This window comes from Drosophila mauritiana, chromosome 2L, assembly GCF_004382145.1.
Source record: "Drosophila mauritiana strain mau12 chromosome 2L, ASM438214v1, whole genome shotgun sequence".
NCBI classification, from domain to species: Eukaryota; Metazoa; Arthropoda; class Insecta; order Diptera; family Drosophilidae; genus Drosophila; species Drosophila mauritiana.
Genome location: NC_046667.1, coordinates 17,055,889 through 17,083,478, shown reverse-complemented (window position 1 = coordinate 17,083,478; position 27,590 = coordinate 17,055,889). Strand labels below are relative to the sequence as shown.

Here is a 27,590-nt window from a genome sequence, read left to right as displayed (position 1 = left end):
CCTAGCAGCAAATTGGTTGCCTGGCGAATAATATTTGCTCCCGATGACCGACTTACCCACAATCCAATAGAGCAAGCTGGTTAGTTGCAAAGTTAACATAGCAAGCTACTTATATAACTGAAAAACTAAGCACTCTTCTTACAAAAACCCTAGGAACACCAAAAAAAAATATACAAAAAGATATTAAAGAGGTATTCAAACACAATATAAGGTAAAAATGCCCTCGGCAAAGGAAAAACGATTGCGCAGGGAAAGAATACTACAGTTCATACGCGAAAACAGGGAGCTCATGCCCATTAGTTCGACGACAGTACTAAAGCCACTTACGGTTAAAAAAGAGGACACTTTAAAGCAAAAAAAACGTGTCACATTTAACCATGGCAAACAGCGGAGTGTTGGGGAGTCGACCAGAAACAAGGATAGCGAGCAGAATATTGGTCAGGGCCTAACGTCCTGCTTGATCACCAGGTCCTCGGATACCCGATTAGCCAGCGGTAGGTACACCCGGATATAAAGTGGTGGTTTATTAGGCTTCAAAAATTGGTCTTTCGTTTTTCCAGGAGCCAACAACCCAACAGAGAATACGGCGGAAAAACTCCATCGAACAGACAGCAAATGCCATTTGAAGTCGTCATGCACAAAATGCCAAGATTCACGATTATCGGCTGGTGGGTTTATCCTGAATAAGATTATCTTTTTATTAGTAAATACGATTATATTTAAAAAATGTCCAGGTACCAATAATCCAGCGGAGCGAGATGTTGGCAAATTACCCCGAACCGACAGCGAGTGCAAGTTCAACGAGCCCGGAATCTTTTTTCTGCAGAAACCCCATTCAGATTTTACCACCCAGGAAGTCAAGCTGAACGCGAAGCCTCTAAGAAAGGAGTTGAAGAACAAGTGCGACTTCTTTCCGAAATATGTGGAAAATCGACCATTCAAGGATGAGGCCACACAAACCCTCTATAGGTAGCACAAAGAATGGAATGATCACTGAACCCATCTAACATCAACTTGTCGTATTTAGGGAATCATCTGCGCAGACGTTGGCCTTTTTACCTGAAATACTGAACAACGACAAGTCGGAAAGTCTGGAGCTTTATACTCTGGCCAAGTTGCTGCCAGGCGACAAGCCACCGGGATTGCATGAAGTGGAGTTTCTGGAGCGGGCCCGTAGACGATGGAAATTCAGCAAGGCCCTGGAGGATAACTTTAAACATCTTCTTTGTGAGGCAAGGGAGCTGTCTATCAAAACGCAGTACAAGGAGGTTCTGGAAGCCTTCGAATGGGAGCAGTGGATACAGCGCGAGGAGGACATACAGCAGTGCCAGATGATGCGACTGGAGATCGTGATCAAGATGTTTGACAAAAGAGAGAAGGCAATGCACAACGCCTCCAAGGCTCGAATTGAAAAGTCCGTACAGCAAATAGAAAAGCGGCGGCAGGATGGTCTGCGCAAGAATGAAATTGAGTATCAGCGTGGAATGCGACGCAACAACATTCAGTTGGCCAAAACCGCTCGAAAGTGGGAGAAACAGAGTCCCATGCAGGCTCTTGGATCACCGTGCTCCGAGTTCTACGGCCCACTGATAAGGCATGGTGTTGACCCAGCCCGAAGATGCTTCGAATCCAACACTGGACGCAAAGCATTCGACATGAGGATCGATGAACTGGAAAAGCGGGTGAACATGCGCAATGTGCAGTGCCCCTTCAGCAAACTGAAGGAGTGGTCCAAGCCGAAGGAGTACGATAGAGAGTATGAGCGCAACTTCTGCAATGATGGCAATCTCCAGAGGCTGTACGAGTCCTTGAAGACACTGAGAACGCAGGCAGACATGGCAAAGGAGCCACCGCAGTGCCTGAAAACACGATTGCGAATTGAGCATCGAACATCTAGTTCCAGTTCCGATTCATATCGCAACTACAATTGGCAAGCTCGCAAATCACGCTATGTGGAACTTTCCGAGGGATTGCGTAGCACCAAGACCATCAAAAAAATGGCCCCACCAAGGGCTGAGAAGGTTGTGAGGGGCTCTGTCATTAGGCGCGAGTGTTTGGAGACACTCATATGCTCATACGAAGGCAGTTATGTTGGCACCATCATGCAGTTCCTGGCGGACGAAATGCAACGATTGAAGGAGCAGCGCAAGCTGCACTTCTTCTGCATTCTGGCCCAAAAGGAACGCTGGCGCCGTGAGGCAGCGGAAGCGGGATTAAGGCAGAAGGAGAACTGCATGAGGATGCTCTACGAGGAGATGTTCCAGTTTACGAATTCAGTACACAGTGAGATTGCTGAGAAATATGCCGACACCATATTGACCACCGATGTGGGCAACATGGTGGAGGAGGAGACGGCCGAAACTATTACCGAGCTAGCTAAGCAAATTGATGCGGACATAGAGCGGTGGCTGGAGTCCTTCAAACTGATCCAGAATCCACTCAATTTCACACCACTGCGCCTCATGCTGCAGGACATGGTCTCGCCGGATATGGGCGCTACGCTACGGCGCTACGAGACATCCCTGATTGTCCAGTACATTGTAGAGGACGTGATCTTCTACAATATGTGGCAGGAACTCGAGCCATTCGATATTGCCAGCACTTTGACCAGTGATCTGATCGATCGCCTTATTGACAACGATCTGTTTTTGTTCTCATCGGACAGCGAAAGCGAGTCTGGACATGGAACCTCCTGGACAGAGTCCCATGCCATCATACGAAAGCTCATTCGCCAAGCCGTTCCGGGTAGACGCTGGAAGGAGGAAAACGAGAGGATTGTCAGCGAAACCTTTAGCAGCCTCTTCGACGAGGTGTTTGCCAATATCCTGTTTGGCATCGAAAATCCAGAACCAGTTCGGGGCACGGATCTTCTGCACCTTTGTGCAAGTAAATCGTTTGCCTTCTTCGCTCACGAGATTCCAAGTAGAGTGCCTGTGGAAAAGATGGAGTCGTCTCAATCGGAGTCATTGGAGAATACTAATATTCTACGAATGCAATTCCTATCTCTCATTAAAAAAATTAAAGAGGATAAGATAACCAAAAAGTTGGAGAGAACTGGGGAGAAAGTGAAGATGTCTGCAAATGAATACGAATTATTTGACGACTATATCAAAAACGAAGTGCTCCAAAACGCGGAATTCCTAAACAGTGCATCTCCGGTGCCAGAGCCTGAATTATATTCCATCATTAGTACTGTTGATATTGCCGAGTACGACCATAATCTAAAAGATCTGCGGGGTTCTTCGTTAATCCAGCGTACGCCTTCAGCGGAAGAGGAGGCCTTTGAAAGTAGAGACGAAGAAGTTAGATCGGACAATTTCGAGCAGGAAAAAGAACCCATTGACGTAGACCAGGAAAAAGTGGAGGAGGCAGAACCAGAACAAGAGAATGTATCTGAAAAATACGCAGGGGAGTCTGATGACCTAGAACCCATAATTGGCGAGGAATTTGAGGAAGAGCATACCGATGTGGGGGAAGAGGTCGTGGTTTACTCCACCAAAGAATCGCAGGTCTTTAAATTCAGATAAATTTTCAAATTCCATCTTTCAATTTCCTGGGCAACGGAGCTTTTCGTTACTTTCATACATACAAAAAAAAAATTATTATTGAAAATAATACGAAATAATAATAGTGGTAAAATATATTTATTTAGCTCGCATGTTTTTGCGGAACTGATTTTCAAGTGACACCTCTTCAAAATATTTCTTACTTAATGAGCCTCAAGCAGACCTTAAAAAATATATGTAGTTCAATCGAATAAATGTACAATCCCTAGAAACTCAGCTGGCACAACAAAGCCGTGCCGCGAATAATCCAGTGCGAGACTGGAGTATTCGGATTGCAGAGTAGCAACATGGCCACCACAAAGTTGGTACTATGACCAGTGGTGGACAATACTCCGCGACGTTCGGCAGTCTTGTACATGGGACACAGATAGTTATGACGCTCGGGTAGATCGACGCGCTTGAGCGGTTTCAGCCAAATCAATGGCATCGTATCAAACAGTTCCCTTGGCCGGGACTCGGCTAGATACTTTCCAGTGCGATCCCATCGTGCTCCCTCTAGGAATATGCCATACACAAAGACACCATCCTCGGGGCCCGATAATCCCTGCCTTTGCGTCTCTTCCACCGTGAGCACTTCGTAGTCGAAGGCCAAAAGATCTATGGATATGACATACTTTCGCGCGTAGTTCTGCTGGGCACCCGTTAAAAAGGCCTGAGTGAAAAAAAATCCAGATAGCCAAAAGGTGGCAGGAGCTCCATGATCATACCAGTGCTACAATACAAGTTAAAAACATATAATTTTGTATCGCTGCATAATTTCCATGTAACTCACCTGCAGAAACTCAAGGCGGCGCAAAAAATCGCTCACATAACTGCCCAGTGGCTTTAGACTTGGGTACGATTTTCCAGCCCACATCGCAGGTATTTTGGCAATCAGGACGGACTTGTAAACGGCCTCAACAGCGGGAGACATTACAACCAAACCTGTTGGTGAAAAGTTAATTTTTTAATAATACACAAAAATATAATAAACGTTCATACTAATACTAAATATGAATAAGTTAACTTAGTAGCCCATTAAAATTATAATTCAAAATTAATTAAATATGAAACCCATTTGCTGACACAATACTCATAAAAACCCACATAAAAACTACACTTATACAAAATATAAAAACCAAAAAAAAACACAATGTCCAAACACAATACACGACTCGATAGGCAGGTTAAGTTTAGGGTTCTTCAGGAGGACAGGTTACAATCACCGAGACAAAACGAGGACAATATCAAGCGGAAAAAGAGCACTTCCAAATCTAAAAATCTGACTGAACGTGGCCTATCATCTTGTCTGATCAACAGCTCGTTCGATCTGCGAATTACAGGAGGTAAATAGTGTTAAAAAATAAGTATTTCTTAAAAAGGTATAAAGCAAGTATTACTTTCAATAATTTTATGTTCCATTTTCCAGGTGAGAATGACCCAGCACAGCGCACTGCTGGAAAATTGCCTCGCACCGACAGCGAGTGTCAGTTCAAAGCTCCGGGATATCGATTTCTAACCGAACAAGATACTGCAGTGAACACCCATGAGGTCAAGATGAGTCCCAGGGTAGTGACGAAAAAGGATTTAAGGCACAAATGTGATTTCTTTGCCAAGAACAAGGACGCACGACCGTTTAAGAATAAAATCACGCAAACGCTTTACAGGTAAACTGCAAGACAATTAAATTTATAACTAATATATAATTTATTATGATTAAACGTATTTGTTAGGGAATCCTCTGCGCAGACAATGGCTTATTTGCCGGAGATTTTTGAAGCAAACAGCGTTGAAACCTTGGAACTGTTTTCCTTGCCATCTATATTCCCAGTAGCCAATCGACCAGGACTCCATGAAGTTGAGATTCTGGAACGCGCCAGGAAACGATGGGCCTTTAGTGATGCCCTAAAGGTTCACTTCAAAAACCTACTTCAAGACGCCAGGAAAGTGGCCATAAAAACCGAGCTCAAGGAGATTTTGGAAGCCATTGAGTGGGAGCAGTGGATACAGCGTGAGGAGGACATTCAAGAGTGCCAGATGATGCGTCTGCAGATCGTGATTAAAATGTTTGACAAGCGGGAGAAGGAGATACACGCCGCCTCAAAGACACGAATCGAAACCGCATGCGAGCGAATCGAGCAGCGACGTCAGGCGGGTCTGCGAAAGAACGAGATCGAGTTCCAACGGGGAATGCGTCGACTGGAGTTCCAACTAACGAAGAATCCGCGAAGATGGGAGAAACAAAGACCCATGTACGCGTTGGGATCTCCCTGCTCCGAGTTCTACGCTCCGCTTTCAAGATACGGCGTTGATCCGGCGCGTCGCAACTTTGTGTCAAAAACAGCACAGAAAGCCTTCGATATGAGAATCGATGACTTAGAGAAGCGCATCAACAATACCGACTTCAAGTGTCCGTTTAGAAAGCTTAAGGATTGGTCAAAACCCAAAAAGTATGACAAGGAGTACGAGCGGAACTTCTGCAAGGAAGACAATCTACAAAAGCTCTTCGAATGTCTGAAGGGCCTAAGAACACAGGCCAATGCGGAGAGAGAAGAACCAAAATGTCTAGTAAGGCGAAGAAAACCCGAATTGGGTAGAGCGGCATCCCAAATGACCCTGGCCTATCTAACTGACCTGTACGAAAGGTCCGGTTCTAATGAGGAAAATCGCAAATCCCGACCTTTCGGATCCTTTTTACCACACTCGAAGCCGGGGTTGAACAAAATCTCAGAGACCACGCTATTGCATTTGAAGAACGACAGGAAGCGCGAAGAAATGGAGCACATGTTGAACATTTATGAGGGCACCTACGTGGGATGGGTGATGCAGTTCCTCTCGGAGGAGATGACTCGTCTCTCGGAGCTGCGAAGGCTACACTTCTTCTCGATTATGGCCCAAAAGGAGCGCTGGAGACGCGAGGCCGCCGAAGCTGGCCTGCGGCAGAAGGAGAACGAATTGAGATTGTTGTACGAGGAGCTGTTCCAACATTGCAATGTGGTCAACAATGAGATCTCCAATAAGTATTTCGCCAACATTCTGAGCACTGATATGTACGGTATGGCCGATGGCCTTGCTGGCGAGACAGTGAGTGAATTGGCCAAGAAGATCGATGCGGATATATTGCGATGGCTAGAGAGCTTCAAGCTGATCCAGAACCCCCTCACCTATGTGCCACTGCGAATGATGCTGAATGACATGATTTCACCAAATATGAACGATGCTCTGCAGCGCTACGAGAAATCCCTGATCGCCCAGTACGTATTGGAGGATGTGATTTTCCCCAAGGTGTGGAATGAACTAGACCCGTTTGATATAGGAGGCACTTTAACGAGCGATCTTATAGATCGCCTAATCGACAACGATTTGTGTCTGATGTCCACTGACAGCGAAAGTGAAACGCCACAAAAAACTTCCTGGCGCGAAGCTCATGCCATCATAAGAAAGCTCATCCGACAGGCAGTTCCCGGCGATCGTTGGCTTCAAGAAAATGAGCGTGTTGTTCACGAAAACTATAACGATCTATTTGACGACGTGTTCGCAAACATATTTGACAAGTTGGAAAATCCTCCAGCCGTGAGGCCCTCACAATTAATCGAACTCTGCCACACTGTCTCTCACAATTACATCCAATATACGGACAATATACGCGAGATGGAAGACTTTCATATGGAAAATGCTACCTCACAGCCAGGATCAGAATTTGAAAAAAAACAGTTGTTGAACATATTAAGAAAACGCAAAGAAGACAATATCACAAGAAATTTACAAAACTTTGATAATCCCCTGGCGGGTGAAATGGCATCTGTCAGCGATATATTTCTAAGATCTCAAATATTCAATCCTATGCCTCTGCCAACGGCCACACCAAGTGATTTGTTCAGTCTTAGGAGCACTCTTGATGTTTCGCATGCCTCAAAATTGGGATCCTTTGTGGGCAGGGGCTACAGAGTAATGCTTCCCAATGAGCAAGAAAAAAATTCGAACATGGATGTATCAAACCTACCGATAGAAAATGACAAGGAAGACAAATTTGAATTGCCAGCTCCAGAGCTTTCTGAAATTACAGCGACTGATGTTGACTCGCCGAGGGCATCATTTCATAAAATTCTGTCGACAATGGAATTAAGGACGAGGATTTCAACAGCATCTGAATCGCAAGATAAGCAGTCGGAAGAAGACCATTCGAAACAATTGGATTCATCTCCATTAAAATTAGATAGCTTAACCAACCCACCTCCTGGTGATGCGAAAACTAGAGACTCCACTCTAGTTGAATTAAAGCCCGTTACTGAATTAGCTTCGGAGAATGTGATACCCATTTCCTTGGGTACTAGTAGTATAATAACCAACGATACAAACACCACAAACGGTTTAGACCAAGAAAAGGAAATGCGCTCGGTAGTCGAGTTCAATCTTGAGCCCATAAAGACACCAGATGCCGGACTTGATGCCGAACTCGGACCGGATCTCGATGACGAACCGGAATCCGAAATTCTGCTCTGGCCAGAACCGGATTCCTTTATCCCACCCGTACGTTCTTCGGGGGTCAGAAATTCAACAGTCGAACCGATGAAATCTGAGAAAGGATCGCATTCTTCTAAGAGGCCTAGGAATAAAACAATAACCGATCAATATGAAGTTGAGGAAAGGTATATTGGCTCCTTGGCCAAGGACCATACGCCAGTTAATGACAAAACCGCGGAGAACGTAGATAATATTGTACCAGAATCTGAATAAAAACTAAACATATGTGCTGCTAAAAAGAGAATCCTAGAAGTGAACCATGTAATAAACAAATTGGGAAAATAAATGTATATTTCGATTTATTTCGGTGTAATTGTATAATGATTATGTGAAATGGATAGGTAGCAAAGTGTTTAAGAAAATAAAAACAAGAAAACGCTATAGTCGAGTTCCTCGACTATCAGATACCTATTATATATTTTTGGCATATCGATAGAAAATGGCTTTTAAAAATCATTAAGGTATCTGCAAGGGTATCTTACTTACCCTTGATTCCCTTTCGCAGCGTGATAAGGCTGGTTCGGATCGTGTTCAGCAGGACATTAAAGCGCACCATCTCCTGGACGAGCACCGTGTTCATGCTTTGGTGGTAGAGAGTGGGATACTTGAGCAGGGCCGCATCTCGGTCGAATAGCTTTGGCAACTTGTCCAGAATATCGGTTGCCACATTTGTGACAACCTCTTCGGGGGTTAGTGCCTTGGAACCACCACTTTCATCTGAGGAGGCACTAGTATCCTTCAAGGACATTTGGTAGAGGGCAAGGAAGGGAGGACAGGTGGGATAAGTGGGTAGGGAAAGGTTTTCTGGAAAGCGTCTACTAAGCGTTTCTACATAGACCCTTTGTTTTTTCTCCAATTTCTAAAGCGCAGCGTGTCAAAACAAGAGGATATTAAAGTAGCTGTTCGAAATGTTAAAGCATTTAGGACTAGCCAGCACTTACGCGTCGATCATAGAGGTCCTGGGCAAAGTTTAACAACAAAAGCGTACCGATTATTCTATGTATTTCGTTTAAGACAACTCTAAAATGACTTACCCAACGTTCCTTTTAAAGCGAAGCAGGCAAATACAAAGCAAGAATATTCAACATTCAGAATAACAATTTGCAAAACTCTACACAAGCCAAAATTCTTTTTCTCCACCACCAAAATTGTTGTACTCACCTGCGTGAGCAGAGTGTGCGATAGTAACATGTCTGTCTCCTTTTGGTCCTTCATGATGTCCGCGTTGGCATGGAATCCGAAAATGGCAGGAGCCGAGATCTGTGGCAGGTCTCTCGTGAAGTTTAGATACAAGTCCACCTCCTTGAACACCGGCACATAGTACAGACCCGTTTCATCCAGATAGTAAGGTGTCTCTAAATCTATAACAGCGGGACAATAAAACTTATCTAGAATGGTTTTCAGAGTGCGTCGATCCCAGTCATCCGTAACTCGTCCTCCGTAATTGCACTCGCCCGTCAAATATCGCAACGCATCATAGTTAACAGTCTCGTATTGGTTGAGGAACATCCTCAGTTGCATCAGGGATATCCTGAGATCAGTTTCGTTAAACTCGTAGGGAATGTTCCAGCCGATCGGTCCAAAGTATCTCCTCTCCTGAATAACCGCATGGAAGAAGCACAGCGAGTAGATCAGCTGCTTGAAGATCCTTGGCTGTGTGCAGGACTCATACCACTCCGGATCGCTGATCGGATCACTAATCATCGAGCGCAGAATGTTGGATCGCAAGCCCTTTGGCGGTTCATTGGTCATCTTAATGCCATTCTGCAGGACCACAACCGGAAAATGATCCGCCGGATAAGAGGTGAGCCACAGCCTGAAGTCTGGATGCGTTGCATCTGGCAAGAGGTTCTCGCAGATCTTCTCCAGCAAGGGCATGAAACTAGCTGCCAGATGGCAATTTTGCAACACCACCCAATTACCCATTTTGACGCCTTCGTCTATCATCTTCATGGCAATGGGACCCTGACCCTGACCCAAGGACAGCGAGAACAATCGGTTCGTGCCGAAGCCCTGATCCTCGGCGAACTTTAGAAGTGTGGCCGTCGGATCCGAGCCAGGGGTCAATATAAATATCAAGGGCACACAGCAATGGGAGTCAGCAAACGAAGCCATCAAATCGAACTGAGGCGGGTCCACAAATCGCTCACCCAGTTCTCCACTTACAAAATTTAACACAGCCGGAACCAGCTTATCCGGCCGAAAGACGCGGAGTAGCAAAAGTTTCTGAAATACGCTCACTCGGTTCTCCCAGGACTTTGGTATGTCCTTATTATCCTGCGGCGACTTCGAATCAAAGAATGGTTTCCACTGAGCCGAATTGTCATTGAAGTCCTCGCGTAGGCCCTTAAAATTGGCCAAATTGGTCAGGCGACAGAGCTCATCCCAATTCTGGACGCCCAGCCAGGTGGTTGGATTCTTATACGGATTCTCCAAGCCAACGCCTCCAGTCAGCAGAAACATCCATTCGGCATTGTCAATCCGATTGTCGTGCTTCATCATGTTGATGTTCAATATGAGCGAAAACAGCAGCTTATCCTGTTCAAAGTGGAAAACATTTCGTTACACTCGGAAATTATTATTTTAATAATAACTAACTAATAATATTTCTATTGAAAGGAATGGAATTTCAAGGAAGTCAGAAGTACTAATAGTTTTCTCTGAATGTATAATTGGGTAAGGGACAAAAAGCGTTGTAATGTGATTGGGATCTTTCAGGGTCAGGGCTTAGAGGCTCAATTTCACATTAAATCGGTTACACGGAAAGGTTGCCCGCCAAAATCAAAGCATTTCCGGGACCAAGCTGCTGCGATGGCAATTCACTTGGTTTTTATTTTGTGCGCAAGAAAATTAAAAGCTGGGGATCAAAGGTTACCTGATGGAAGGTTCGCCACAGGAGGCGAGGGCAAAGGCTAAGGGGCGGGCAAAGGCCATGGCATAATTGACTGAAAACAGCATAAAGCTAGCTAGAACTTGTTTGGATTACTATTTCCCTTTGCCCTAGCTTCCTTTGGCTAGGCACATCCTTTGATTGCACCAGCAATGTAATAACATTATTCAAGCAGCTGCACAGTGGCCTTAAACGAATCGAAAAGAAACGTACACACATTGAAAACTGGTAATATCACTAGACAAAATTCCCACTCGATTCAATTTGATAGTGATAATTATTCATAAATATGTATATGTTCATATGTTTAAATATTTTTCCCTGAAAATTTTATGAAGGCTATACACAGTAACCACTCAGTTTTCAGCTACGACAACTACTTCAACTGCATTGTCCGCTCAAGTGGCATCTCAGTACCGTGTAGTTGTGGAGCAGTAATGCTTAAATATTATTTAAAAGCAGTCAAGTCAAGCCAAGTCAAGCTGAGCAGGATGCTCAGCCACAAAGCAAATGAAACGCAAAGGACCACGCTTCAAATGTCACATTATCAGATTATGCGCAATTACGGAACTAACGAGGCTAAAGGTCCAGGTAACTGGACAGCGGATGAATAATCGGACCTTCGTTTGCCGATAATTGCGTTAATCCAATGGGCACTCACACGCTCGAAGAGACTGCGACAAATGTTGACATAGAGGCTGTAGGTGAAGTGATTTCGCAGATCCAACAGGCGCGCCGCTATGTCGTCCACTTTCTCCGTATTATCGATGGATGACATGTACAGGTTGACGAACCAAACCAGACTGTACTGGTACATGGGATCGATGTTGGCCAGTTCCACTGTGAAAAAATATGGTTGAAATATATAAAATAAATAAATAAATAAAATGTCTCACCTATAGTAAAGAACAATATAGTTGAGTGCTCGGCTATAGGCACGTAACTCAATCGTGCTATATCGATCTGCTTTTCGGTGGCCTCTGTGATGACCTGCTTCTCACTAATATCATTCGCCAATGCCTTGGCTGAGCTCAGAATCTGAACGGCAGTCTCGTCCTCCAGAATATTCTCAGCCGATGAGAGCACTTCCAGAATCTGGTCTTCAGTCTCCTTCAGCATCCGTTTGTTATCGGCACCCTGGACTATGAGGTTGTTTTTCTCCGCCTCCAAATCAGGTCGTTCCCTGGCCACCGTGATGCCCAACAATTGATCCTGTAATCCCTGAGTGGTGATCATAAAGTTCAGCAGGGTAACCTTAACGGCCACCTCGGGCAGATAGTGTGGATTTCTCAGTTTAGTTGTCATGTAGAATCTGTAACAAGGCAATTTACTCGGGTAAAATTCTCAATTTCTTTCAACTAAGAATGGTACTGACCTAAAGCTATGATTATACTCAATAACAGAGTCGCCCAGTTTTATGCAGAGCGCTCCGCCCTGCTTGAAAAGCGTCTTTTGGAGCACCGACTCCAAGACGGGATCCAATTCCTCGCCAATGTTTTCCAAGAGCACGGGCAGACCAAACTGTATGGCATTCTCCATGACACGCGTGTAATCCGCTTGATTGAGCCGAATCACGCAGAGTTTGTTGTTCTTCTCATAGTTCTTAATCCATTTGTTGGCCTGTCCTTGTGGGTCAATCATCAGGGGCCAACGTCGAGCGTTTCTGCAAATCATTTCAATAAACTTGCTTATCATTCGAACTTTAAGCGACACAAAGCAAACAATTTGTCAGCAACGGGCCACCGCAACAAGCTCATCAGTTAGTTGGAGTTGGAATATTAAAAAAATAAAATACCGCAGAAATACACATTCAATATTTACGTCAATAATTCATAAGCGTAAATAATGCTAAAGAAATATGCATATATATTTTCTGCACGCATTACTCGGTAGTATATATGCGCTTTGTGGGTTTGAAATGGGAGCAAAACCTCTGGCTTCAATCATGCCAATACATCATGCAAACGTTAAGCCACAAACAGAACTATATCACAAAAGGACTTTGGGCAGAGTCCCTGGCAAAAGGGATCTCCTCTTTTCCACTTCTAAGGAAAATGTTATTTAAGCCAAAATGCTAAAATGCAAAATAATATTGTTGAATGGAGGAATTCACCTTCTAGCTCTAAAGATTTCAATAAGGGTTTCATATAAAGTGCATAAATTTCGCTGACTAAGCCCCTGTTTCATAAATATACATTTATGTATACTTCGATTGCGGCTGTTGGGTGTGCCGGTTACATACATATATATTTAACTGATGCGATAACTCACAGCCAGAGTGGAAAAATACATGGAAGTGGAAATCGGGACACAAGGAAAAATAGAGAAGAAGCGGGAAAAACAGGAAAAAGTTGCAGCAGGAGCAGCCAACACATGACAAATTCACACCGAATACAAATTGCTCGTGCGAATGAATGAACATTTTTGTAAATTGAAAACTTGATGAATGAAAAATATTTGATGGAAAAACAAAAGACCAATATGCCTGCGCCGTCGCCACAGTCGGCACATGTATCCAAAAATCCAAAAGCAAAAATAAAAGCCGCATTCCACGCGAAAACCCTGTGCGATGTGCCAGCCAGGACACGGAATACAATAGAAACGCCATGGAGTCTGGGAACTCGGTGGTAGTCGGTGGTAGTCCATGTGAATACCCGGTTAAAGTTCAAAGCGCATCGCCGGGGAGGAATAAAGAGCTGGGATTGGAACAGATACAAGTTTCTGTCCCAAAATAAAAGCGAAAATTTCCCGGCAAATAGTTGGAAAACTGTTAAAAATGCAACACAACTTGCATTGTAAGCCGGTTGAGAGTCTGGTGAATTGAGTTTGGGGATTTGGATAGATAGTTGGTGACAAAATGAAAAGCGCAAATCTTTTAGAGATCAACTGAATCGTTTATATGGTCTTATATTCATTCGTTTTCAGGCTGAAACCACTTATTATTAAGCTCAATTCGATTCATCTTATTTGCAACTATTTAACGTAAAACCTGACCGCCCCCAACTCCTTGCCACTACTTAAAATTCAAACCCCCAAAGGGGCTCAAAATGGACGTTCTACAAATGGTTTTGCCTTTTTCAAATTAACATTATTTAATCAAAGGCACGGCCCTCAAGTTTCACAGCATCCTAAAAACCCGCTGGCCAAAATGGAAAACATGCCTGATACACCTGATACCCAATATCCACAGCGCCATCGCATTTTACGATGCTGGAAAGGAGCGAGTATGGAGTATGGAGGTCACCATATGTGCTACGTGTCACCCGAAATATTAGGCAAATGAATGTTAATAGTAAGGACAACAGGATATTCCAGCCAGCAGGGTGGCTCTCCGGATATTTGCCAAGTGCAAATACAAATTCGTCTATATAGACAGACGGATAGACAAAGGCCCAGAAACTTAGAGAGCAAATCCCCAAGGATGTGCAATCGTTGAAAGCATCGTAGCTACCCCTCCGGCTGTATAGAAATTAAACCTAATCCGCTCTGGGCGCACATTAATCAATTGCTTATACAGGGCGATTCTAGATTCCAGATTCTGGATGCTGAATGCTGGAGTTACCCTCCTTACTGCCCGCATATGCCACTCCCTTCGAGAAAGGGACCCAGGGACCCTCAGGTATTTTCGGGCATGCTCCAAATTACTTTGAACACTTTCGTGGATAGCGGCCGGGAATTTCCTTTATTAAATCGACTTGGAGTGGCATGGAGCGTCGTGGAGTGGCATGTGGCCCGTTCCCTGACCTCCGAGAAACCCACCAGATGCGTAATACACGCATCAAACATGAAAATTCTGCCTGCCAGCCTCCCTGCCCCCTCTCCGCTGTACACGGAGAAAAAAACTATTAAAAACCAGATTTTGGAAATAAAAATAAGTACTAAATAAAGCCATTATAAAAGATAATTAAAGCTACAAATTATAAAAGTTAAGTTTTTGCCCTAATGTAATAAAATGAAAATAAATACGCATCTAGTACTTAAATGCTTCGTGTTTTGCAGTGCATTCCATCTCGGTTTATTGTGCCCTTTGTACCTTTGGCTGGCACAGCAGCCACCACCACCGAGATGGCGTGTCCTGGCAACGAGTCCTTTTAGCCACATGCGGGTACGCTGCTTAATGCGCGCATGCATCCCTCCCCCTTTTCCACCTAAACACCTACCCCCAGCTACTGTTTTCATACCCATTCCCGAATCCTCCACTCCCGAATCTCTCCCCCACACCCGATTCCGTTCCAGTTCGCGGTCCCGTGCAGCATCCGGTGCCGTTCTCACATCCTCCACCCGCGTCCGCACGAGGCGTATCTTTAATTTTCCTAATACGCGTGAATTCTAACGTTTCATGTTTTGTAATTAGAAAACGAAAAAGAAACACAGAAGCCGTTCGTGGACTCGGAACTTCCGTGTCGCTGACGGGCACGGGGGATTTTCCAAGGGGCCCCTGCCAGCTGTTGCCATAGCTTGTGGTTAAAGTGGCACTTGGATACAAATTTAGCTAAATATATATCCTAAAACCAAGCTCACCTTGAAAGTTAAGCCTTGTGATTGATGAGTGCAAATAAAAAGCTTTAAATTTAAATTATAAAAATTTGTATACTCACTTCATCATAATCGCACTCTCGATGGAGAACGCATCCGTCGGCAGACCGCATATGTTCCAGAATCGTATTTCGACAGGTTCGCCGAGGACGACGGCCAATTGGAAATCAGGTGTGCACGTTACGCCGAAATTAAGGCACTTGGTCACCCACTTGCGAATCTGATTCACCCGAAAGTCGATGGTGAAGGGTCCCAGATAGGAAACCACGCCAGATGAGATGAGAACGTCGCCGGTTACGCTCTTAAAGCTGGCCTGCAGCATTTTGGCCGTCTCAGACCATCGGGTCCTTTCGCCACCCAAGCCAGAGATGAGCTCCTGTGCGCGCTGGAGCTTTTTGGTGCAAGCCTCGTGCTCCGCCAGCAAAATGCTACAAGGAGTAGGTTAACCAGGGGCTTACACATAACTAGCATAACTAAATCCATGTTAGACTCACCCATATTGCCGCAGCTGCTCGTCGAGAATCTTCTGGATGGCGGCCAGGTTGGCCTCCACTTTGGCCAACATGGCCAGTTTTTCGTTGAGCGTCTTCATGGCCGCATTATAGGTGGCCTCGGCCTCGGCCAAAGCCAATTTCTTGGGCGCCACAATCTTGGCCACCACATCGTACTTGGTCAGCGCAATAACCCAACGGCACAGACCTTCGCAAGCCGTGGACGCGCTCTTAATCTTATCGGGATCGAAGGCCTCATTGCTGAGTATGCGTTGCGACAACTTCTTCATCACTTCGACCGGAATGTTATCCTTGTCGAAATTGAGCAGACTGTCCAGGAACTTCATGTCGCTGAGAACACGCTTCGAGGGACCCCAGTAATCCTCCACGGTGCCCAAGCCACTTGGATTCGGCACCTTATCGGGCTTCACGTCCTTTAGGATGCAAACCGCCTCCATGACAATCCTTACACCAATTGGTGGACTCTTCATGGTCTTGACCACCGCAATATCCGCTGTGGTTAGAGTATTTAAAGCGGCCAAAGCGGATTCCAGAATGGGCAGCGCTTCTCCCAGCTTGGCGTCGCATTCATCCTTGATCTCTTGGGCTACAGCCGCCTGCTCCTTGGCTGCGCTCTCATCGAGCTTCACGATTTCCCGCTGCTCCTCCGCCAGCTTGCTATCGGCCGTCACCTTGGCCACCTGTTCAGCCACGATCTCTGAGGCTTCCTTCAGTTTGGGCTCCAAGGCGATCAGTTGCTCCTGCATCACAGCCACTTGCTGGGCAGCAATGTCTAGCTGGGAAATGCCGGTCAAGTATCGATTCCGATTATTTGTAATGTTGCTAAAGTAAATAAAAATGTTATGAATAATATAAGATAAAACCCCTCCTCCACATTCGCACTCACTTTCTCTTTTGGCCGAGCAGTGCCTTAAAGGTCTGGATCAACTCCAGATACGAAGTGGGGGTCACGTAGTTGTACCGATGCAGCCTTGAGAAAAACTTTGCGGATAGCTCCTGAGTTGACGTATGGAATTCCATGCACATGTCAATGGCTGTGCGACGCTCCAGAGCGGTGAGATCCTCGCTGGCTAGGAAGCGTGTCGAGACGGCCAGAAGTGCATCCTCCGGCCAGGACTGGAACCAATCAATAGTACAGCAATTGACGATGGAGGGAAATTTTCGTATGCGGTTTCGCAACGCATCTCCAATGGGGGACATGGCCAATACAATATGTAGCTGATCCTTACAAGTCTGTATTAGCAGGGAAAATGATAACTTATTAGTCAATGTGAGTCACTATGTGAAAGAAGTGCGCAGTGAATATAACAAGCTACTTAATATTATGTTAGTTTTTGTTGCACCAATAAAGTATAACTTATTTTTGATAAAATAAGTAATGGGTGGAATAGAAAGGTTATGTAGATTTTGTCAGAGGACCCCACCGTGACAAAAAAGTTAAACAGGGCCACTGGACTGCCATCCGTCTGTACGGCCTTATCTCTCTGCTTGTCGATTTGGGCCATCTTCTCCTGCACCTCGATCTTCTCCTCGTTGGTGAAGAGATTGGGCACCTCACCGGAGTTCAGTAGATTGCTAATGTCCTCCAGGAAGGATTCGTCTTTGATCTGCAAGAGTCTAAAAGAGTTAGCGAGACCAAGGAAAGCCCAGGACACAGTCGGATTTGCCAATTGCGGTTCCCCACCTGAACGTCCGTAAAGAGGAAAACGCCGTGCATCTCGGATGCCCCAATTTTGCGTAGGATCGCCTTGATGTCCTCGTGGTACTCGTACGGCCCATACAATCGCGTGATTTCCACCTGGAACAGCTCATAGTCGCATATATGCGAAGCCAATCGAGTCAAGCTCTGGCGCCCGGAGCCACCAACCCCGATGAGTAGAGCATGACTCCTCGGCTGCTTTATGATGCGGCATATGCGCGACAAATGCTCGATGGCGAAACGGAAAAGCACCAGATTCATGGGCTTCTTCGACATGTTGTTGTACTCCACCAGATATGCCTCCACCACACGGCGCAACTCCTCCAGGTCCTGCACCTCCACATAGTTCTTGGTGTCCGCCTTGGGATTGGTAAAGTCACAGTAGATCAACTGACGGAAGTCGGACTCCTGCAGGGATTTGTCCTTCTCCACAAGACGACCGAAGAGGCGGGAGGGGTCCGTATTGAAGGACGATTTCACTGTGCTGCAGATATTCTCAAACAGCCAGGTGCGATCGGCATCTTCAACCAATCGATCCCCGTACACCCTCAACACCTCGTGCACCCACAGTCGCCTCATGGAGTTGACATCTTCAGTTGCCTCGGGAACGGACAGCAGGACACCCTGTATCACCCTCGAGAAGTCGCGCAGATTGAAGAGATAGTGGGATTTGGCCGGTGTGGGGAGCAGATTCAGTTTGGCGTCATTGTATATGGTCAGGGTGGCGCCTACGATCTCGTCAATACAAGGATCGAACTCCTTGGAAAAGCCCCTGGGTTGTTTGAGTTGAGGGAAAATGGATTAAAGGATATATTTTGAAACGAGAACTTCGGAGACCGAAGTTTGAAATTCATTTATCGGACAGACAATTGTTGTTCATACACCCATCTTACCTCGTGTCCAGATGCCACAGCACAATCTTACTGAAGATGGTATTCAATATATCATTGTTAAAATCATCAATGGATATCACGTTGAAGAAGCGTTGGAAACGAGGTGTCACCGTGTTTCCGGTCGATGGAGGTCCCATAGCCACGATCATCTGCAAGTCGATTAGCTTCATGGGCACGATGTTCTTGCGATCGTACCACATCATGTGATCGAGCATCATTCGCAGGAGTTCAATTGGTGGCTGGGCTCCGTAGTTCTCCTTTAGCGGCATCGACACATCGTCCACGAAGATCACAAAACGGCTGTTGAGAGGTGGACCAAAGACGCCTTTGCGACGCTTGTCCAGCTTGGACATGATGATGTCCTGCGTTTGATTAGCGGATGTCTGGGCAGAAAAGCTGATCAGCAGGGGTTTGTAAAAGGATAAGTCCATCTTCTTGAGCATATAATCGATCACATAGACACTTTTGCCAGTTCCGGTTGGACCCACCAACATAATGGGCTTTCCATGACGATTAAGCAAATCTAAAACAGCTCCGATGCGGACACTTTCGTTGGTCTGGATGATAATCTGATTGACAGGTATATCTCGAGGAATTGGTGGAGCGGAGTTAACATCATCCTGCCAGGGTTTCCATTTGCCTTTTCCCTCTTTTATGTACCTATAATCGAACACGGATCCTTGTTTGGGAATTGGGAATATAAATGGCTTTGCCAAGGACTCCACATAAAGATCCTCGGGTACTCCATACGTGTCGTATAGACTTTGTGGGAATGTCTTCTCCATCAATGCCCTAAATATTATATTGAACTTCTCCCTGCTGTCCGCATCCAATGAACCGCCGAGCGACCAAATACAAGAGAAAAGGAATATTCCCTCCGTTTGGGCTCGAAAATCCAAGTCGGAAACATTAGCCACATACTTCTCATCCCGAAAGTCATCTATAAAGCACTCAAAAAAGTTCATTAAGCTGACCATCAGATTAGCATCCGAGGTGGGCGCAATTTCCTTTAGACTTTTGCGCAGAATAAACAAGAGAATTGGGCAAAACCGAGAGATGAGCATCGATATCAGTTGCTTGCTGACCGTGTGGAAGGCAGCGGGAAGAGTATTCTTCCAAGAGGCCACCAAGGGCTCCCAGCCCAACGAACTGGGCTCCAGATAGATCATTCCACAGCGAGAGACCGTAGCTGGTGAGGCCACCTCCAAGTCCATGGGCTCAAACACCAAGTTTGTGGTATTCGATAGCTGGATAATCTCACCGGACATCAGACACAATTTCTTATTGTCATCCAGCACGGTATTCATGTTCTCGATCCAAATCGCGTCAACTGGACCATCGAAAATGAGCCACTTGCGATCTGGTGAATCTGATATAGCAAAGATACGATAGTTTACCGCCAGGATTCCGTCACTCCACTCGTGGGACACTGCATCAAATTGCCCGTACAGCTGACCCATTGTAATGGCCTTTGGGTTAATCACCGTGAAAATGGCTTTGTTTTCGGAACCATCCTTGTGACAGAAATGGAATTAATAAAGTTAATATTTCTCCAAATCAAATGTGAAGTACCAACGAACCGTTTTCTCCATACACTCCAAGGCCTCCGCTAGGACGCGATATGTGGTTGTCTTGCCCCCAAATGGATAACCCACCAACATAAGACCATGCCGCACTACTATCATCTCATACAACTTAAGGGATAACACCGATATAAGATATTAGATCATTAAAGTATAGCCAATGGACGGAACTACTCACCTGTTGCACCTTCTCCAGCACAAATGGAGTGCACTGCTTATTTTGCCTGTCACAAGCCATCTGTGTACATTTATTGAACAGTACGTAGTCCGCTTCCGGCAGAACTGTTCCAGGAAACAGATCAGAGGTGATGCCCTGGAACAGTGGAATGTCCTGGTTAAGAAACTTGGGCAAATTTACATCCTTGATGGAGCGCAAAACCAGGATATCCTCGTTCTCATCCCGATAGCGAAGTTTCAGGGCACCGGCTGCTTTCAGCACCGACTTTACGGCTCGCATGCCATAATCGTAGTGACACTGGGTGCTCAACTGCTCGGAACACAAGCGATAAGTGGCCACAATCTTAACGGACAGCGGTTTGGCGGTCAGGAAACCATAAGAGTACAGCTCAATCTCCGAGATCAGGGCATAATCCGGCACCATCATGGCAACCGAACGGAAGAGTGCCTAGAGTGCCACAATATGTTATTTATATAAAAGTGATAAGTTCAAATTTAAAGTCTTACCTTGAGGTTATCAGGCAACTCAGAGCGTCCGGCGTAACCAGGATTCATGGTAATGAACACAGCACAAGTAGGATCCAGTGTCAAAGTAGTGCCCTCGAAGACCAACGTGGGGCTGCCCGAGTTGATGCCACGCTGAATGGTCAGGATCTGCTGTGCCACCACCGAGAGCACCTCCAGATCGATTCGGTTGAACTCATCGAAGCAGGACCAAGCACCGCAAGAAGCCAATCCCTTAAAGAACTTACCCAAAGCGAGGTAATCTAAACCATCCGAACAATTAAATACCACACATTGTTTGGCAACAGCCTTGGCCAGATCCTTGGTGGTCTCCGTTTTGCCCGTGCCGGCAGGGCCTTCAGGAGCACCACCCAAATGCAGATTCAAGGCAGCGAACAGGGTACGATAGCAACGATCTGTGAGTGGAGTAACCACCAGACGCGTGGTGTTTCCCAAGTATTCATAGCCATACGGCAAGGAGCAGTTTATCATCCTCGTGTCCAGATTATTATCCTCCCAATAGTAGCGCAATTGGCATAGCCACTGGAAATCTTGCAGATCTTCCACTTGATTAGCCACAATTTCGGCCAGGACGTCACGAGCATGGACATCCAGCACCACCAGGGCGCCTAATGTGATACGATTCTGGGTATTAAGGTCGCCACGCACCAAATCCACAATCTTGTTGATCTGCAATACGCATTTCTGCAGATACTTGGCCAGATTCTCCTTAGGCTCCTCGCTCTCGAAACACTCCGTGATTTCCAGAGTCCAGTACGTAAGCGAGATGGACTGGACGCACTGGCCCGGCCAGGTCAGCACCCAAACATGCCGCAACATCTTCAAGTAGCTGTAGAAGGCTTCTGCCACCTTGTGGTGAACGCTCTTCTTCATATCGATCTCTAGCTCCAGCAGCCACTTCTCCACTTGTCCGCGCGCCTTGGAGGTCGAGATAACGTCCACCAAAGTGACTTCCTCACGCTCGGAAGATCTCATCGCAGTCACATCCAGCTCCTCGGTGAAGTTCAGCGTGGCAATGCCTTCGAAACACTTCTTCAAGTGTATTTGCACACGTGTCGGATCCTTTGTCTCCGACAGGATCTCCAGCAGTTCGTCGTTGGAGAGGAAGAAGAATCTTGGGAAGTAGAGACGTTTCTTCTCCAGGTAGGCGTTCAGACCCTTCTGGATGACCTCCAGCAGACTGTACGCCTTCTTCAGCTTGTCATTCATCTTGTCGATTTGCACCACAACCATAACTTTGGGATCCTGCGACACTTGCTTCATTAGTTCTTTCCAAATCTGTAAAATAAAGGGATGGTATTATTGCTTAAATATTATAATCTAACGAAAACAAAATTTAAAATTCACTCCTTCCCTTTTAAAGCAATGTCAAAGGATGTGAGTTGGGCAAACTCACCTTATCCACGGCACTGAATCGCCGGCCCTCCTCTGGCATCTGCTGCTGTATGTCAGGACTGCTGAAGATGGGCTCCAGATACATCCAGGTGGCCTGCACGCGCAGCCACTCGTCCAGGATCTCCTGGAGCAGCATGAGCTTGGCCTCCCACTTGCTGCAAAAGGACAACAAAGATTAGCGACGTGTGGCTCGTCTGCCGCTGACACTGACAGCCCAACAAAGAGGTAAAGAAAAAATACGTAACAAGACGAATCCTTATTACTCTACATGGTAAAAAAATGAATTTGAAGTCGTTTTTTGAGGAATAGCAAATATGAGTGAAAGGCAAATTTTGCTCTCTACCAGTTCTGAAAACGCATTGGACAAAAAAAGTATATAAACTTTCCTGGAACCCGTCAAAGCCTAGCATTCGGATGACTAACCAAATCGATTCACTTACATAATGTCCGCCTCGAACGGTTTGATGTAGGGTGAGCTCTTCATCGTCTGCGTCTTGATGATTTGATCGTCCAGCAGTATTTGGATGTCATCCACGGCAGCCAGCTTGAATGTGCCGGAATCCCTGCGGGAGGCATTTCAATTATAGGCCGTATTCCCCACCTGACGGAAAGGTGAATGCTACTCACCTGTATGGCGAAATGGAGAACTCTACACCTTCCCACTCGTTGACCATCTTGGCCATTGCCCTCTCCAAATTGTTCTCCTTGGTGGCGCTCTCCGAGATGGCCTCGAACTTGGGCACATACTCGTCCAGCTGGTACTCGATAATCTTCTCCAGCGTCAGTTCGGGCGACACTTTAATGGGGAAGCCAATAATCTCGGAGACCAGCTCCCAATGACGTGCCTTCATGCCAGGATTGCCCAGCGTATTTATTATGGGCATGTGCTCGCGGAAGGCTTCGATTTGGGCCTTGACATCCTGAATTAGCTGCATCGTAATGGGATGATCGCCCATCTGCTTATCTAGTTTCTGGATGACGCGATAGAAGTTGGACACATCGCCATCGATCTCATCGGGATCGAAGGAGCCCACTTGAGAATGCATCCACAGGTCCCACTTGTCCATGAAGTCCTGTCCTGCATCGAAAAGTGTTTTATACGGCTTCAGCTGGTCATGGGCTTTCTTTCTCATGGGATACTGGGATAGATCCCAGCCGTAGGACGTCTCCTCTTCATTAATTTGATCAATCGTTTCCATGGCCTGCACTAGTCTCTGATCCAGCACCCCAGCCCGCTTCTTGTACCTAGAAAGCTGCTTGATGTCGCCCCACGTGTCGTAGGTTTGCACTTGTTCGTAGTAGTTTTGCAGTTCGCGGCGGAAGAGCTCGATGCGTTTCTTGAGCAGCTCCTGGTACTCGATCACCTTCTCGGCAATAATCGCGCGATGTTGCTCGAAAATGGACGGAAGCTTCAGGTACCACTGGAAGGAGTTACTGTTGTTCTTGATCTCCAAGGGGGAGTACAAAGTATGATCCATTAGCCAGAGAATCTCGCTCATATTCACTTTCAATCTCGCCTCCATCTCGGGCACTAGATTCTCTTCGGCATGGACCACATAGGCCTTCAGTTGCATCAATTCGGCCGTGTCCTTGGGCACAGTTAGGGCCTTCTTGGCAATGGCATCGTACTCTTTGCCCAATCGAGTGATCCTAGCCTGCTGATCGGTCACCATCCGAGCCAGCAAATCCAACTGCAACTGCCTGCACAAGCTCTCCAGATGCGTGATAAACTTATCCCTGTGAAACTCGTAGAAACCCATCCGGATGACCGCCCACACCTCCCTGGCAATGCGATCCTCCTTTTCCTTGTACTCGTACACCATATCCGCATACTGTTCGAAGGTGGCATCACTTTCCATGAAGTTGCCCACCCGCTCTGCATCGCTTCCATTGATTAGATCAATGAAGGGATCAAAGTCCTGCAGTCGCAGCTCTGGACCGATGCGCTGCTCCTCCAGCATGGCGCATATCCGGTTCTTCGTCTCCTGAACAATGCTTTCGGGCACTGTGGGTGTGAGGAAGATCTTCTTCGAGACGACTAGATCGGTGTATAGCTTGCTCTCGATGCGGGGCAGCATTTGTATGCTCAGCATGATCGAATCTATGACACGGAGAAGTTCGCTCTGGACTTTCGAGAAGCTGGGATTGAACTGGATTGTGTCTTCGTCGGCCAGCATTACAGAAATCTCAAATCCGGGATTTGAGTGCTAGTAAAGATATTTCGATTATTATTTAACTTCTTAGTGTTTACCATTCACAATTCTCACCCCATAATCGCATATAAAGTCGGCATACTCCTTTAGACTCCTGATGCATATGTCCTCCAGTTGTTGAGTCATCAAAGCGGCCACGCAGTTGAAGAATCGTTTAACCAGAGTAAAACGCCGAATGTCCGGCAGCTGTCCTCGTTTGCTGGCCTTCAGCAAGGAGGAGTGAATCTCACCGTACCAGCTCTCCTCCAGCAGAGTCTTGCCATTATCGATATGGGAACCACACAGGTACTGATAAGGAGTAAAATACGCAGATATATAAAATATATTAATAACCGGAGAATTACTGGATAATCCCAACAAAATCATCTTACCACAAAGGTGAATAATGAAAAGGGGGTCTCGACTTTGGCCAACTCCTTGCCGTCGATGAGGGACTTATCCTTATATTTCATGCTCCACAGCTCCAAGATGCTGGCCACACTTCGATGTATGCAAAAGAGCGTCTTCATCAGGACATTGCGGTTCTCGTCGTAGCTGCGGGATAAATTGGATGCCATGGGTATGGGTGTGGGTATAAAGATGGAGATGAGGCGATGAGGCGATGGCGACCACAGATAGTACCGTCTTTTTATGCAAATTATCTCGAGACCAAGGGAAACTTTTCACTCCAGCTATTCCGTCACAGCCCATTAAACAGTGCAGGCAACCGCAACCGCCCAGCCACAGGAGCACCCAGCGGGCAACCACCCAGCCACCCAACCACCGAATCCCAGAATCACAAAAAGCATCCAAAGGCCCTTCTTAATGATGCCAAATGCTCGAAGGCAATAAATTAGCAAACCTCACGCGGACCTGTACATCGATGGTACTTCGACCCAGTTTGGAACCAAAAAAAAGTTGGTTTTCGGGATGAAGAAGGAAGATTGAAATAAGCCCCCCTTAAACTAAAACATTTTCAAAATGCGAACAGGAACGTATTCATTCCAATTAAGTTAATCATACTATAAAGTGATAACTTCCGTGATAAATTGGAGATCAATCATGCCCGCTAATGGGTCCATTGTTCAACTTTCCAGCAGGCAAGCTGATAACCCAAGTTGTTGGATGTTTCCACAATAGACATAGGAAGCTATCGCTGATGATGGCCCAACCCCTTGTTGCTGCCACAAACAAGTACAATTCATTTTTAAGCATATCCTTTTTGCAATTTATGTCGAGCCCCGCTGAATCTCCTCCAGCTGCTGGAGACGCTGTTGCTCATCAAATGTCAAACCAATACACAGGAGGACTTAACTTTCTGCAGCTTCCATTCCCACACAGCCTTTTCCACTTTTCCATTTCCGCGGCATTGTAGTTGAAAAAGTGCGGTTAAAAAGTTTTTGGCACGCCGCAAAGCGATTTCTCGCGTTTTCCCCCAATCGCAAGAAGCTTTTAATAATGTCGCACGACTTGCGTTATTTTCCTTATTTTCCCAACGCCTTTCGCAAGGCAACTTTGTCAGTTATTTTCATAAGATTTCGCGGCAATTCATTTCGTTTTTAATCCGCAATAAAGCCAAGGCATCCGTGAATATGAAAGTCCATATGTGTGTGGGGGCGTGATCCAGTTTGGTTGGGCGTAATTGCATGTCAATTGCACGCTTTTTTGCGCCAAATGCGATGCTGGCGGTTACAGGCAAGTTACACACAACACTCGCATTCAATTATGGCAACTTTTTCTTTTACCCATTTTTTTGCCTGCCTGCCTGCCTCCCTTTTTACAATGCGCACAATTTACTTGGCACTTGGTGCGGGTGTAATTTATTTTAATTAAAAAATTTGAATTTCCCACACGCCGGGAAGTTTCTAACTTTAAATTCGCCCCTCGCTTGCATTGGGTTTTTCAACTTTGTCGAACCAAACAACGCATGCATTTCAATATCAATTACGCTACTCAAAATCCATTTAGCTTAAGAGAAGTTTCAATTTCATCTGCATTGCAGTTTTTCTTTTTTTTTTGCATAGAAAAAGCTAACGAAAAATTTGAAAAATGTTTCTATATTCTGCCTAAATCATCAATTTTTTGAATAAAAATTGAAACCTTGTATAGAATCTGACTTTAGCTTAATAGAGACTCACCGATAGCGCCAAAAGTTCGTCATGGATTGCACCTCCCGCCGCTCGGCGGTGTCGAACTTGCCACCCACGCCCTCCTTGGTCAGGCGATCGAGGACCGTGTGCCGCAGGACGAAGTCCACCACGGCCTTCTTCATGGCGAACACGTAGTCCGCCCGGACTTCGGCTATGTTTTCATTGAGTGCCGTCTGCCACTTGTAGAGCAGCGGCGGCACAAGATCGGTTATCCTGCCAACGGAAAGAGGTTAGAAATAAAGCAGATGCATATTTGAAAGTGATCAGTGGCACGCACCTCTTGAGGATCTTCTTGCTCAACGGCGACACGTGAATGGTGTCAATGCCGTGCTTGATGTAGTAGTAGTATCGCAGTATTTCGCGCTCCTCCTGGTCGGGAAAGGGCACGGCGCACTGGGCGGCCAGCTCGGGATCCTGGTCGTCGTCCATGTGCAGAATGAGCTCCACCAGCTTGCGGCGGAAGTGCTCCCGCTCCAGTCGCATGGTCATGTAGTTGGCCTTGGCCACGCCGCTCTCCCGCTTCTTCTGGCGATTCTTCTGCTGTTTCTTTGCGCAGAGTATGTTGTCCGGCAGGTCGGATTTCATCTTGCCGTCCAGCAGGGAGCTGGCGCACTCCGGCATGTTCAGTTCGTACCACAGGCGACGCGACTTGTACTCCGGATTCGCCTTCGACTGCAGGATGCTCTGCAGCACATCCGGCTTGGGTCGCGTGTACAGCATCTTGGACTTCTCGCATAGGCGGCGACCGCCGCATATGGACGTGAAGCTGGGGATGCTGAACTCCCGATTCGGATTCTGTCTGCCCTGCATGTTGAAGCCTGCAATCGGTTCAACGTTCAAATCAAAATGTGACTACAGAAAACGAAAATTGTTTTCGATAATTGATTTTGAAACAAAATACGATTGTATCCTGCCCAAATATTAATCAAAGTACTATTTAAAGTAAAAAACAAACTATAATAATAATTA

At 46.1% G+C, this 27,590-nt stretch overlaps 3 protein-coding genes across 4 annotated transcripts; 2 read left to right on the top strand and 1 right to left on the bottom strand.

The window, feature by feature from the left end:
• Nucleotides 1–140: 140 nt before the first annotated feature.
• On the top strand, nt 141–3,686 carry LOC117141248. The gene is made up of 4 exons (XM_033304619.1): nt 141–494; nt 561–668; nt 735–969; nt 1,028–3,686. Exons 1-4 carry the CDS (start codon nt 218–220, stop codon nt 3,525–3,527), a joined length of 3,120 nt encoding a protein of 1,039 aa, XP_033160510.1. The 5' UTR covers nt 141–217; the 3' UTR covers nt 3,528–3,686.
• Nucleotides 3,629–27,434, bottom strand: LOC117141225 (dynein heavy chain 7, axonemal). Of its 2 annotated transcripts, XM_033304587.1 has the most exons (25): nt 26,899–27,434; nt 26,610–26,834; nt 24,864–25,026; nt 24,547–24,780; nt 22,907–24,486; nt 22,720–22,842; nt 22,281–22,434; nt 20,867–22,162; nt 20,361–20,807; nt 20,180–20,293; nt 18,600–20,113; nt 17,692–18,478; nt 17,432–17,614; nt 16,894–17,240; nt 15,990–16,829; nt 15,558–15,923; nt 12,335–12,622; nt 11,856–12,271; nt 11,621–11,799; nt 9,231–10,607; nt 9,104–9,112; nt 9,011–9,028; nt 8,556–8,928; nt 4,339–4,490; nt 3,629–4,278 (listed from the first exon to the last, which is right to left on the bottom strand). In XM_033304587.1, exons 1-25 carry the CDS (start codon nt 27,429–27,431, stop codon nt 3,772–3,774), a joined length of 12,225 nt encoding a protein of 4,074 aa, XP_033160478.1. In that variant the 5' UTR covers nt 27,432–27,434; the 3' UTR covers nt 3,629–3,771. The 2 variants fall into 2 exon arrangements, with proteins under 2 accessions (XP_033160478.1, XP_033160486.1); XM_033304595.1 differs by lacking the exons at nt 9,011–9,028; nt 9,104–9,112 and having other exon boundaries at nt 8,556–8,805.
• On the top strand, nt 4,605–8,380 carry LOC117141240. Its single transcript, XM_033304607.1, has 3 exons — nt 4,605–4,891; nt 4,975–5,212; nt 5,279–8,380. Exons 1-3 carry the CDS (start codon nt 4,699–4,701, stop codon nt 8,280–8,282), a joined length of 3,435 nt encoding a protein of 1,144 aa, XP_033160498.1. The 5' UTR covers nt 4,605–4,698; the 3' UTR covers nt 8,283–8,380.
• Nucleotides 27,435–27,590: the final 156 nt, after the last annotated feature.